The sequence below is a fragment of the Stegodyphus dumicola genome, chromosome X1 (assembly GCF_044657685.1).
Source record: "Stegodyphus dumicola isolate Sdum_Otavi_A_Nest chromosome X1, ASM4465768v1".
Taxonomy (NCBI): Eukaryota; Metazoa; Arthropoda; class Arachnida; order Araneae; family Eresidae; genus Stegodyphus; species Stegodyphus dumicola.
Genome location: NC_140780.1, coordinates 241,792,623 through 241,807,754, shown reverse-complemented (window position 1 = coordinate 241,807,754; position 15,132 = coordinate 241,792,623). Strand labels below are relative to the sequence as shown.

The 15,132-nt window shown below is 31.7% G+C and overlaps 1 protein-coding gene across 2 annotated transcripts in view; it reads left to right on the top strand.

Moving 5' to 3' along the window:
- Synj (synaptojanin) overlaps positions 1–15,132 on the top strand; it is a 227,582-nt gene that overhangs the window by 111,099 nt on the left and 101,351 nt on the right. For both annotated transcript variants that reach the window (XM_085807291.1, XM_085807290.1), the window contains exons 9-10: positions 114–195; positions 4,559–4,711. In XM_085807291.1, coding sequence (XP_085663417.1) covers positions 114–195; positions 4,559–4,711 — 235 coding nt within the window. The remainder of the gene's footprint in view (positions 1–113; positions 196–4,558; positions 4,712–15,132) is intronic.

Genomic DNA, 15,132 nt, shown 5'->3' with positions numbered 1-15,132 from the left:
CAATATTTTAAGTAAAATTTAATGCAGAAATTCTTACGATTACTGATGTATAATGCTTTTCAGTATTTCTTGAAGTTTAACATATTTATTTCTTTTTGTTGCAATTATTTTAGGTGTCAAATAGGAACTTTTCGTACCAATTGCTTAGACTGTTTGGACCGGACAAACAGTGTACAGACGTTTATTGGACTGGAGGTGGGTGTACACCTTATTGAGCTCATTACTTTGTAACTATGTAACTCTGAAATAAATCATTCAGTTGTTCTGAAATTTTAATAATTTTTCTATTCTGTACATAATCTTCCTATCCACCAATTTTTGTCTCCATCAGACAACTCCTTCTTGGTGCGTCGATTTTTTTTTTTTTTTTTTTTGTTATAGAGCGTAGTTTTTGTTTTATTCCGTATTTTGCCTTTGTTGCTTATTTTTTAACCCTCACTTGGAGGGGCTGGTATATGGTACAGTTTTAGAGCGGCAGCGTATGAAGTACGCTAGGTCATTTTTCGAGCCTCTGCTTCATGTTTGAAACTATTTAATCTTATAAATGGCATTAATAAGGTGAATCGTCATAGTAAAAATGATATAAGAAAAAGTATAACAGGAAAAAAAGGAATAAAGATGGAAATTAAGAATTTTTAATTAATTCAAAAAATGGAATGCACTGGAAATGTAATTTAAAGTTATAGAGTATTCTGTATTATTTTATGTATGAAAATTATAAGATCATAAATCAAACTTACAAATTATAAATATTCCTTAAAGTTCAGTAAGTAATAAATTTCACAAATGAAAAAATTAAAAACCTTTTGCTACTTTAATCCTCTTCAGATTGTCCCTGTTCACTGCAGCAGGGTTTGCAAAGTTGTATTGTCTTGCCCAGCTAATTTTTGCAGGTAAACTTAGAACACTCAGAACATTTTATGGTAGTGTAATTATTCTTCATTCTACCGCACACAGCTCAGCGTCCTTTGATCTTTTTTGCAGGTGGTTCCTCGTCACTTTCAGCCGTCTTGTCCTCTTTTGTTGTTACCAGCCTTCTAATAATAGCTTTGGAATGCGACACGAGAAATGGCATTTTCAGGCGATCCTGAAGATGTATTTTCATCAAAGATGTAGCTAGATTTTTCAAAAAATATCTTCTAAACTTGATGGTTGCATCAGGTTTGGCGAAGTTCAAGAGCACTTGCGAATTTATGCCCGCTACGTTTAGCAGTGCAAAAAATATTGCAATTATCCACCTCTTGGTTTTTCGGGAGACAGTGAATCATGTATCATACATGCTTCTCTTTGAGGTGTTTTGGAGATCATTTGCAGTCCTGTTACATTTGAGATAAATATTTGTATATTGTACGATGGCATCAATCACATTTGTATTTATGATTTTCTGGAAATCAGAAAGCTCATCATTTATATCGTCACAAGTTTTGGCACTTGGGAATATTTTTTTCATCAAATGTTTTCAAGGCGTTCTGGTGAATTTACTTTTGAGGGGAACATTATTCCATTTATAAGTTTCCTTTTCTTCTTTCAGAAACTTTCCTCCAACTTTCTTCTTTTTGTAAATTTTGTTTACAAAAACTCCTTATATTTATATCACTCATGTCATTTTCATCATCAATAAAATCGTCATTTGTTGGGGAAACATCATTTGAGGAAGGAAAATGAGGATGTTTAGAAACATTTCCCTCAATTTCTGAATCACTTTCATGATCAGAATGTTCGATGACTTCCAATTCATCGACATCATTGGCGTTATCCAAATTGTCGGTGTCTTCATCAACCGATTCTAAAACGCGCAAATAATCTTCAGGAGGTACAACATTCTTTCTGTACATACTTGGAGGAGCGGCGTACTGCGTTCGCCTATGCGACATGTTCACAATAACTGCTTTCGGAAGGAAAGCGAAAACCAGACTAACCAGAAATACCAGATGCATTGCACTCATAGAATGTTTCTAGGAGGGTAGAAGAAGGGAGGAAGCTTAGGAAGGAATTGTCTGAAAATTGCAGCCCAAAAGATGGCATTGGCGTACTCTGTACCCCGGCTCCTCCATTGCAGGGTTAATAGGAGTGTATTTCAAATAATGGCAAAGAATTTTGACTGAAATTACTTACAATGCATATCAGTGGAAATTAAATGTATTCTTATTTTACATTAGTTTAAAGTTGCCAAATATCATTGAAATTTAGGTGCAACACCATGCAGTTTAATTGTAAAGCAAGCTTTTACTTTTAACCCTTTGCGGCACAGTGTGTTCAGTCTGGACACACGTAAAATTTCCTTCTGTACGCACAGAAAAATTGAATGAAAAAGGATTTGTAGGTTACTATAGGTTACTCTGAACCTTCTTTATTTATAGTAGATGGCAGCTCAGCACAAACCAGTCCATATATTTTAGCCATGTTTAGTTTCTTAAGACCCTCATTTTTCAAAGAAATCTTCCAAAATTTTTTTTTAGGGTATAAAAGGAATTGTTTGAAAAGAAATGTCTATGTTATTTTTTTGGCTGTATGCTAATCTTCTTATTCTATATTAGTTTTAAATTTTTACCTTGAAATCTTGCCTAAAATCAAACGGCGAACCCTAGGTGTTCCCAGACTGGGCACACCGATAATCTAGGACATCTGAGAGTCTGTATTCTTTGCTTCTCTGCACCTCATCTGTCAGTTCATTGACAACAATGCTTGTTTCAGCGCTCTTTTTGAAGCTCTATTCAATCAGTGTGCTCACTTTGGGCACACCCTTATAATTAAACCTATAAGTGCTATCTTCACAAAATTTTACTTATGTACTCCTCTACGCCTAATTAGACTGCCTACCTTTTTTTTTTTTTTTTATCAAAACTCCAACTTTAAAAGGTAGCGTGCCTAAACGTGTTAAGCATACTTGATCAAAATTGTAAAAGTTCAGTGAAAGCAGTTAATGATCATGGACAAAAAATGTGACTGTAAAAATATCCTTCTTTGTGTGTTTGGGGAATTTTGCAATAAAGAAAGCTTCAAAAACACCAGATGAGATTGTAACAGCCCTAATTAAGAAATCCGAAGAAAGAAATTTAACATTGATGTTTTTGGCATGCATAGATGTCTTGGAACATCTTTTGAAGTGTTGAAGCACATTTTTATCCTTTCCAAACAGTGAATGACGGAATTTGCTAAATCTAGGCTACAAGGAATTACCATCATTTAATGGAATCCTGTGCTTGCTTTAGTCTCCAAAAGTTATGGGGGAAATTGATATGTCTACCAGATTTTAAAAAATTCTGTGGCACAATTTACAGTTTGCATAATAAATGCAGAAAACCAGAAGATAATATTTCAGAATTAAGTTACTTCATGACTTCATCACGATTAACTTTAGCAAGGCAATTTTATTTCAAGCTTGAGTTTAGCAATTAATGTGGTAACATTTTACAGAAAAAAGGTTCATCAGATGAGCTTTATCAATTACGATTTTTTATGAAAGATCCATCCATATGATTTGGGTTTACATTGAAAAACATGATTGTCCGGGAGCCTTTAACATGCCATCCTTGAAGAATAGAATTATGCAGCATACGCGAAAAGATCAACACAAATAATTCTGTGGTACAAAACAGCTTAGTGTATCAGGTTTTTGTCGAACACAAGGTCAGCATACTAAGCAGCTCTTCTGATCCTCCCGTGAGTTGTCTAAAACACAAATAATTTTTTTTTTTTTTTTTTTTTTGGCCTTGAACCTTATATAAATAGTCTTTGATTACTAGGACTATTTTCTTTCTCTCAATGAATTTTTGTTTAATTAGTTAGGCAACTGAAAGCAATACTGTTTTCTCTGATGAATTACAAGCATTCTATTGCACAACAATCACTTATCACTCACTGCTTATTCTTAAATTCCTACTTATGATGGGCACATACAGAGAAATAGCAAAACCTTTTTGTAGATTTTACATTACTCAAAAGTGCATCATGAAGAGGTTTACTACACTATTGCTACTACTCCTCCCAAAAATTATTTATTCCTCTCAGAACTTTCTCAGAGCATTTTAATAAATTATTCCTCTCTATAATCTGCCATGTCAGAATTCTGAATGCCTGCAAGCATACCTATTTTGTCTGAATGAAATTCTTGACTATGTTATGTAACACTGGATTGAAAATGATGGTTTGTCATCTTAGTAAATACTTTACACGAATAGTTTTCAATGCTTATATTATGTGCAGAAGTTGGAAAGCTTGTGCATTTATAATTAATTTGATTGATTAATAAAGTTTGTGTATTTATAATTCATTTGATTGATTTTTTTAAATGCTAAATAAAATATGTCTATTGCAGAAATTTATTTCCTTTTCCCTGAAATATGAACCAGTTTTGACAACATTTAGCTCAATGGTTTTCTCACTCTGAATAAGGATATTTTATATTAAAAAACTCTGCTTTATATCAATTTCAGTATATTTAGAACTAACTTAATATAAATATTTATTTTATATGTTCGAATTTTTATTTAACTTGCATATAAATAAATATATTTTTCAGTAAATTACAATATTTACGGAAATATTATTTTTTAAGGTTTTAAAGCAGCAGATATCTGCATTAGAAATAACTGATCAACCACAGATTATTTCAAGGTTTAATGAAGTCTTTAAACAAATGTGGATCCAAAATGGAGATCAGGTTAGCAAAATGTATGCTGGCACTGGTGCTTTGGAAGGAAAATCAAAGGTAAATGTTTCTGTTTTCTTTAAAATGTTAGGAAGTTGCTACTGTGTCTTTGCATTCTGTCACAACGTTACATTTTTAGTTAAATACAGTCAAAAGGCGTTAATTCGGACATCCATAATCCGGAATGATCTATAATCCGGACCTCAAAGCTACAAACTTTCTGCGCATGCGTCACGTTGACGCATGCGCGTAAGACCTTTACGACTGTGAATATGCGTGTGCACGTTTAATGTATAACGAACTTTATAAGCTAAGCTAAAATTATCTAATTCAGTTAATGTTGCAGATTGCGTTGTTCCTTAATCTTCGAATTGGATCCGGCTTATTTTTTGCAGACTGTTAGAGCAATTTTATAAAAGTAAGCTTGAACTTTCGATTATGTCTAATAGAATTTCTGATATATATTTACTAATATGTAAAGGATCTACAAAGCGAAAGTATGTTTAGAAGTCCATTAAACAAAAAGTGGAATTGCTGCAAAAAATGGATAAAGGCATATCCTTCGTATTCTAACCATTCCGAAATCTGTTTATCAATTTCACGCTGCTCTGCGGCGGGTGGGGGGGAAACGCCGCGGCGCGCAATGAATTGGAAGTTGATCTGTCAGCACTATCCTTATCTTCAGGGCAGATGTTTTTATTTTATTTGGCTTATAATTCCTTACTAAATGTAGTATTTCATCTCGATGTACTCCGTCTTTGATATGATTTAAATCAAATTCCAAGTCATCATATTCGCTTCCGATAGTGAAGAAAGTGACACAGAGGTTATTGAAAACAAAAAAATTTCGATTGACAAATTAGTCGGTATTCTCGACACAGCAATTATAGGACTTGAACAGCGGAACTTTGTAACTGAAGAAAAAATTATGTCTGTTTATAGAATTAAAAAGAAAGTATTATCACATAAAACGAAGCAACTTGAACAACTTACATTGAAAGAAATATTTAATAAAGTAAAAAAATAAATATTAAGCTTTTTTTTGTAAATTTTGATACCCTTTAGATCATAATTGTTCTTTATTTCATAAATTACGGTTTCATAATTTTAATTTTATAATTTCTGCGTGCCATCTTACCAGATTTAAACTGATGATCTATAATCTGGAAATTCAATAATCCAGAATCGCCGAAGTCTCGACGAGTCCGGATTAACGACTTTTGACTGTATATACAAATATTCAGAGGTTCTTTAAGCATCCTAACACTATTAATATAAACTGATCAAAAACTGATTTGTCAAAGTTTGGCATTTTAAAATCAGGAGGTGCTGACTAAAAATAAAATAAATTATAGTAATTAAGTAAGCCCAGTAACTGTGTAGCCAAACGATGCCATCTCAGAAGTTATACATAATGGACTAGCATTTGATGCAATCGGAGACCAATAAACTCTATCCTTTGATATGCTGCCGCCAACTTGGATTATATGACAGCTGGAAATTGCACCGCCGTGTTGAATGATGTCATCTATGGTAATGAGGTACGTGTGAGTAACACATGCCTAAGAGAGAATCGATAGAATTAACTAGAAAAGCAGCAGTCTTAATTGAGATAGACATATAGCAATTAAAAATTAAATTTAATAAGAAAAATAGCATAGTTGGATACATTATAATGGCTTAAGAAAGACAGAGCACGGGATATACTATAAATACCTGAAGAAGACAAAAAAAGGGTTTAGCACAGACACGCGTACCAAGGTTTACATGTGCCAGTGAAACTGCCAGAGAAAAACCCGTCCCTCTCCATCAGCTTGTAAGATCCTGTAAGATTGCAGGTTTTGACTGTCTTTCTCCAAATGGCGATTTTCAATATAGGTTTGAGTTTGTATCGCCTGTCTGGCGATGCCACTGCAGTAGTTATTTTTTTTTGTAATAGCAATTTAAGTTTCTTTTTCTTTTTTTTTATTTTGTAGCAACAACGATTTTATCTTGAACTATGTGTTTCAAGGAGAAAACATAATTTTTTAATAGTTTTTTCTTAATGGAGTCTAATTATTTAATAATTTAATTTTAATTGTTCGTTTATTTATTGTAATAATAGTAATTTTTTAATAAATGGATTTTGTATAATTATAAAAGTCTTAAAAAGCTGGATTTTGCCTCCAACCTCTGAGTCGCTAGCCATGCTTCTTAGTGTAAGACTACCGAAGCTTTAAGACCAAAATTGCTTATTGCCTTCAATAAAGAATGAGTATGACGTTAGTCTTGAGCTTGGACTTAAGTTTTGTGTTCGTTTTTATAGCACCTCTAGGGAAATGTAGCTTTCCTTGTTCTTTCTAAATATTTTTTTTAAATCTATTTTTACATGTTCTTTGTTTTGCAAGTGGAATATTTCACCTTTTTTGTTTATTATTTTTTTGCTAAATTTTATTTCAACATTTTTCTTTTTCTTTTCACTTTTTATTTTCTGAAAGAAACATTTATTTTCCTAAACATAAGTTTACTTTCCACTTTTCTGTTTTGACAAACGCAAATCTTTAATTTCACAAATAGTGTTTTTCTTGTTGTTGTTTTTGCAAAAGTGAATTTTTATTTTCCCCTGTTTTTTATCTTTTACAAAATACTTATTTTCAAAAGTTTAAACGTCTTTTTCTTAATAAATGCAATTTTTTATTTTTGAAAATAAAAAAAATATTTTTCCTTTTATAATTTTTTTTACAATTTTTTTTTCATTTTTTAAAAAAAGTTTTGAATTTTTGTCACTCTTTTATTTTATGTTTATTTTTTAATTAATTAATTTATTTATTTTAATTTTTCTGTTTTTGTTTCAAATACTTAACTGATAATATGTTTCCATTTCTTCAAAAATAAACTTACATATATTTCTCTGTCTTTGAAATGTAACTTAGAATTTTCATGAATATCAATGCAAGATCACTTAACTCTACTGGCAGTCATGGGTATTGTTTTCCGTGATACAAAGTTAGCATAAGAACCAATCAAGTTTATTTTACAAAATTTAGTTGGGATATTAGATTTCCTATTTTTTTTAGGCTTCCACAACTAAAGCAGAGGTACACATAATTTTCTCTTCTAATGTATAACTTAGGCTGTACTAACGTTTTGAAAGATTATACAAAACGTACCATATTTTCTTTTAGGCACCTTACTTTTAATCATAGGATTCACTAAACTATGTCTGGCAAATGTAAATTTTATTTTTGCTTTTTTTCAGTTTCTATTAATACATTTCTGCATACATTTAAACTTTTTCTTTCTTTTGAAACGTGCTTGTATAAAATTTCTATCTCTTTTCTTCCAAAAGTAAATGCGGATATACACAGGTTTCTTTACTGTAAGATCTGGTGATTTTAATTAATCTTGCAATGGAGGAGCCGGCATACAGAGTACGCCAATGCCATCTTTTGGGCTGTAATTTTTAGACAACCCCTTCCTGACCTTCCTCCCTTCCTCTACACTCCTAGAAACATTCTATGAGTGCAATGCATCTGGTATTTCTGGTCAGTCTGGTTTTCGCCTTCCTTCTGAAACATGGTTCGTACGGTCCTTAAGAGTCCTTGAAAGTCCTTAAGTTTTTTGGAATCGATTTTTGGTCCTTAAAAGTCCTTAATTTTGGCCAAAATCAGCAGAGGGTCCTTAATTTTAATCACCTTAAATTTCTGTCTGTTTTTACGACTGCCATTCTGAGTATGAATTAGCATTTTGGAGGAATATTTTTGGCAATTCGATGACAAAATATCATTATCTTTTGAATGGGTGAATGCGTATATGGGTTATAATTTGTTCCTATTTCTAATATAAATGATGAGATAGAGTTTCTGAGCAAGAAGTGAAGCGTAAGCATTTTAAATTATTTAATTTTTTTTAGTGAAGAGCTTTTAAACAACTTTTCGCATTTGGGGATGTGAATTCTTTTATTAAATTGCTCTAAATTTGGCGACTTATCAACATTTTGAGGATTTTAAGATCAGTTTGTATAGAAAATTAGAAAATTTTTAATTCTGATGTCTGAGAATTTTTCGACGATTTTTTTAAAACATTGTAACATTGATAAATTTCATTAAAATATTGGTAATGTAATTATATTTAAGAAATAACATTAAAATAAAGCTTTTTTATTTTTTGCTGTCATATTATAAAGTTCTATTTTGGCCACTTATTATACAATATTTTGAATTTGAAAAATAAGCAAGGTATATTGTTGTAAAGCATAATTTATGAAACAGTTCTTAGCAAAATAGCTATGTAATTAATTAAAAACGTTTTTAGTTTTTTCATGGTAAGAGTTTTCCCTGTAATTATCTCAGAATATTCAGAATTCTCAGAATACGCATCAGTTTTCTCTATAAAATTATTTTTACACTTTTTCCCTCCGATTTTTTTTCAAAATATTTCTGGCTTTTTGCTGTTACCGAATTAGTAAGGGTAATTTTTTTTTTATGATTTTAGACATTGAAGCTTGGAAAGTTTAGAAAGATTTGAAGGCAATATTTATAGACCCATGGTTTTGGAAGATTCCAGAAAAATGTGACGAAATGAAAAATGTCTCCATGGTATTAATACATAATTTCTTAATTTTTAGAGAACGTCTGGAAGAACAATGAATAGTTGAATGTTTTACTTCTGATACTAGAATCTTTTTCTTAACATTTTTATCTTCCCTTTATTTTCTGTACTTTTCACTAAACGCAAGCATGGAAAATATCAAAAATGCTTCTAATCTTATCATATGGACAGGCAGTGTAGAAAATAATTTTTTTATTAATAAATAAATTGAAAACTGGCAATTTAATCAGTCCATCTAATATATCTTAATGCATCATACACAGAGATAGCGATAGGCATTTTCCCACCTGATGCAATCTCTGTGGATCCTAAATTCAGCTGCCTTTCTAAATTTTGCTTCCAACGCCTGTTCTAAATTCTAAAAGTTTTTGACATTTCTAGATTTTGTTCTCGGTGTATCACTAAAGTCTAAAAAATAAAATTAGCAGCTTTCTCTATACATTCTAAATACATTTAGTGTTTTTAGAATAACAGAAATCTTTAAGTAAATCCAAAAATTCTGAAACGAAAAAGAAACGTGGAAGAAAGAAACTGAATAATAATAAGAGAAAGAGAAATTATTCTTCAAAGATAGATGGAGATATTATTATGTTAATTACCCAGTTTACAATTTCAGCCTTTACTATAATTTCCCATTTCTATTTTCTCACCAGAATGCAAGTCACTTAGGCAGTTTTTAAACTGAGGTTTTTGGAGTGTAAGACGAGTGTGTTTCTAACCTAAACTTGCTACCTGCATTAGTTTCTGCCAGCTCTGATAATTTGTAGTTATTCATCTTTACATTACCACTGCTGATATTTGAATTTGTTATGACGATTATGATGAAATTAAATTGTATAGTCTTTAATCCATATTTTTAGTTTGAATCCATAGTCCATATTTTTAGTTTGAATTTGATTCTTCTTGTTTAGTTACATCACCACGAACTGTAACTGATTTTGTTAACATAAAAATATCCCTTTATGTTCTAATTTCTTTTTAAATAAGAAGTTTTGTTAAACCTTTGTCTGACTTTGTAGTTACTTTGAGACATAGCGATAATTTGCTTCACGTCTGTCCGGAGGGTTTTGGACTATTTAACTTTTACCAGATCAAGTAAACCCTCATAGGTACATTTTGGAGAGGTTGACAGGTTAGGATTTAAAACATTCAGAAACTAGTAAGAAGATTGTCTTGCATATTGAGACAAAGTTCTAACTGTTAGAAAAGTTGCTTAAAGAGAAGGAAATTGATATAAATTAGCCAAAATGTCTGGGAAGGCTTCAAATTAAAAAGACTCGTAAATATTTTGTTGAGTGTTGTTGCTTACAAAAGATAAATATTTTGTAGCTTTTAATGTGCAATTATTCTAATATCATTTAAAATCTTATGTCATAAATTACATGTATTTTAAACTGTGAAATTTTATTAGATTGTGATTTTAATAGGGCTTTTTTTTAACAAATATTGTTAAAAAATAAATAAAATTTAATGGTGCCCATGTAATTCCATAATGACTAAGGTTATCTGATATATAATGTAATTACTTATAACTAACTGGTTACCGTTAAAAATTATCTCTGCATTTTAAAGTGAGTTATTGACTTTCATTAAACCTTATTGTGATCAAAAATGTAAAAATTCATGTAAAACCTATTCTTCGCATCTAGCGAGACTTAAAATAATGCAAAGCAACTTATCGCCTCTGGTGGTTTAGTGGATAATTAGGACCATAAAGTATGTTAACTGAGTTACAACCCCTGGAACTCTACAAGAAGCTATGATGCTAAATGCGTCAGACAGAGCTCAGCTAACTTTCAAAACTTGTGAACCGTGCTTATATCAGGCCTTCCGGGTTTGTTCTGATCAGCAGGTCTCTCTCTAGGCAAGCAGGAGTGGCGACAACTGCCAGTCTTTTGTTTTGAATCAAGCTGATTGTGATTTTACTTCTCATTTTAACCTATGCCCTTGACATAAAATCTACTTACTATCTACTAAACCCGTAGACTGAGCAAGTAGGTGACAAAATGAGACATTAAAAAAATCAACATAAAACTAACTATTAGTAAAACCTAAATAAAATGTCACTTATCGTCTTTCAAATATGTCCAATTATTATGAGTGTAAAATATTTAATGCTTCTTGATAAATTTCATAAAGTTGATTTTATTCTCAAACTTATTAATAATTATGTTTAATAATAACGTATCCTACTTATGGATCTATTTTATTTTTAGGATGGTATTACAGAAGTGAACTTCAGCATAGATAATATTTTTAATTGAATTTATTCAGTTCCCACTTGCTTATAGGTCCTTAATTTTTTTCATTAATGGTCGTTAAAAGTCCTTAATTTCCGTGTGTAGAAATGTGTATGAACCCTGTGAAAGCAGTTATTGTAAACATGTCGCGTAGGCAAATGCAGTATGCTGCTCCTCCAAGTATTTACAGAAAGAATATTGTACCTCCTGAAGATTATTTGCGCATTTTAGAAGAAGTCTGAGTTGATAAAGACTCCAACAATTTGGATAACGCATCTGATGTCGATGAATCGGAAGTCATCAAACATTCTGATCATGAAAGTGACTCAGAAATTGAGGGAAATGTTTCTAAACATCCTCATTTTCCTTCCTCAAATGATGTTTCCTCAACAAATGACGATTTTAGTGATGTTGAAAATGACATGAGTGATTTAAAATATGAGAAGTTTTTTGTAAACACAATTTACAAAAAGAAGAAAGTTGGAGGAAAGTTTCTGAAAGAAGAAAAGGAAACTTATAAATGGAATAAAGTTCCCCTCAAGAGCAAATTCGCCAGAACGCCTCAAAAAAACTTGATGAAAAAAATATGCCCAAGTGCCAAAACTTATGATGATATAAATGATGAGCTTTCTGCTTTCCAGAAAATCATAAATACAAATATGATAGATGCTATCGTACAATATACAAATATTTATCTCAAATTTAACAGGACTACAGATGATCTCCAAAACATCTCAAAGAGAAGCATGTATGATACTAATAGAGCAGAAATGTCGGCGTTTTTAGGAATTTTATTCTTATTAGGGTGTAAAAAAAATGTCAAAACTCAATTTGGAGGAAGCATGGGCAAAAGACGGTACTGGAATTGAAATTTTGCAAGGAGTCATGGGTCTCAAGCGATTCAAAAACCTGTGTGCTGCTATTATATTTGATGATAAAGGCACAAGGTATGTGCGAAGAGAAACTGATAAGCTTGCTGCACTAAACGAATTTTTTGAATCTTTCAATCAGAACTGTCAAAACTTTTATACACCAGGTGACGAACTCACAGTCAACGAGAAGTCGGAACACTTTCGCGGGAGATGCTCTTTTATTCAATTCATCCCCAACAAGCCCGCAAAGTATGGTCTGAAAATTTTTGCAGTTGTTGACTCACGAATGTTTTATACATTGAAGCTTGAAATTTACTGTGGCAATCAACCCCCAGGACCTTACGAGGCTTCTAATTCAAGTATTGACATCGTCAAAAGGCTAATTGATGCGTACGAAGGTTCCAACCATAACCTGACGACTGATAATCGGTATACAAGCTACTTGCTAGCTCAGTATCTTCTTACCAAAGGTGTAACACTTGTGGGCACGCTGAAAAAAAATAAAAAGGAAATTCCAAATGAATTCCAGCCATCAAAAACAAGAGAAGTCGGCAGTTCACTGTTTGGTTTTCAGAAGGATATGACAAATGTTTCATATGGAACGAAAAAAAATAAGTGTGTAATACTGCTCAGTACTTTACACGATGATGACAAAATTGACCAGGAAACAAATAAACCTCAAATAATCCTGGATTATAACAAATGTAAAGACAGAGTTGACACCGTAGACCAACTTTGTAGTAATTTCACTGTCACCCGAAAAACCAAGAGGTGGACAATGGCAATATTTTTTGCACTGCTAAACATAGCGGGCATAAATTCACAAGTGTTCTTGAACTTCGCCAAACCTGATGCAACCATCAAGTTTAGAAGATATTTTTTGAAAAATCTAGCTACATCTTTGACGAAACCACATCTTCAGAATCGTCTGAAAATACCATTTCTTCTGTCACATTCGAAAGCTATTATTAGAAGGCTGGTAACAACAGAAGTGGACAAGACGGCTGAAACGGATGAGGAATCATCTGCAAAAAAGATCAAAAGATGCTGCGCTGACTGCGGTAGAATGAAAAATAATTACACTACCACAAAATGTTCTGAGTGTTCTATGTTTACTTGCAAAAATCATCTGGGCAAGACAGTACAATTTTGCAAACCCTGCAGCAGTGAACAGGGACAATCTGAAGAGAATTAAAGTAGCAAAAGGTTTTTAAATTTTTTCATTTGTGGAATTTATTATTAATCAAACTTTTCTTTACGGAATATTTATAATTTGTGAACTTGATTTATGATCTTATAATTTTCATACAGAAAATAATGCAGAATACTGTTTAACTTTAAATTACATTTCCAGTGCATTCCATTTCTTGAATTAATTAAAAATTCATAGTTTCCATCTTTACTAATTTAATTTTTTTTTCTGTTATTCTTTTTCTTATATCATTTTTACTATGACTAATCACCTTATTAATGCCAAATAGTTTCAAAAACGAAGCAGAGGCTTGAAAAATGACCTGGTGTACTTCAAACTTTCAGTCTTGCAAATCAGTAATAATTAGTAATGGTTAATATAATTGAATTCTATTAAATTATTCAAAGGGATGGTAATTTTAAGAACATTTTATGATTTTACTTACTATAAACAAGGGAAATGTAAAAACAATAAATATTTTTCATGAAAATATTGAAAGCATTCATCATGCAATCCAGTGTTATGTTTTCCACATTTTCTGATGGTCTTACCTACACACTGAGCACATCGCAATTGTGTTTTGCTTATAAAATTTATGTAGCCAGTTTGGTCAAATCAAATTTCATTGGTCAAATGCTTACTTATCTCTGTTGAAGCGACTGTTCTTCCAGGTTTGGGAAGCACTCCAGTTCGTTTGAGATTGCGGCGAAATTCTAGTTGATCCATTGTGTCCTTTTTCTTGCAAAACATGCGATGGAGGGGCCACGCATTTTGAATTGAATACACCTCTGTTTGAATCTTTAACATCATCTTTAATTGAAAACATGGTATTAAAAAACATCAATGAAGAACAGGGCAAGTGGAAACCATCATTTCTTTTCACGGAATCCAGTGCGATAATTTGAAATAGTTTCGTCCATTTGATCGGTGCCTCCCATAAACTTGTTGTACATCATAATTACATGAGGCTGCGGCAATGCGATCTTCTGTTTCTCAGAAGCCCCCCAGCGTTTGGCTCAACATAGTGGATTTACTCTAGTACAGTTTGAAACTGTCGTAGCCCCACTCTTGTCTTTCCAACTTACAACTATTACAATGTATGGCATGTCTTTCCTGTAATCCATAGCACCTCTTTCTTTTCTTTGTCAGATTTTTAATTTTCAACTGGACAGCTTCCAATCCTATTTTCTCTTTTTCTATCTACAACCGCAAATCCAGGATCTGACAACTCCTGAACGAGCTTTATGGAAGTAAAGTAATTGTCTATTGCTATCGTAAATGGATATTTGAATATTTGGTTCATTTAAGGTTAATTATCTGAAATAATTGATCGAAGGTTTCCAGTAAATAACAATTAGATTTTTTTTGTATACGCGAAATAATATAAATTATATTTTCTTTTCAATAATATGCGTAATCTGAAAAATATATATATATATATATATATATATATATATATTCAAGAAAAAATTTTAAATGATTAAAAAATTAAAAAGTGACTTTTTTGACAATTTTACAAATATATTTTCTGTACACACTAATATATTTTAGAAAATATTTAGTTATCATGGGAGATCGATTTTTCAT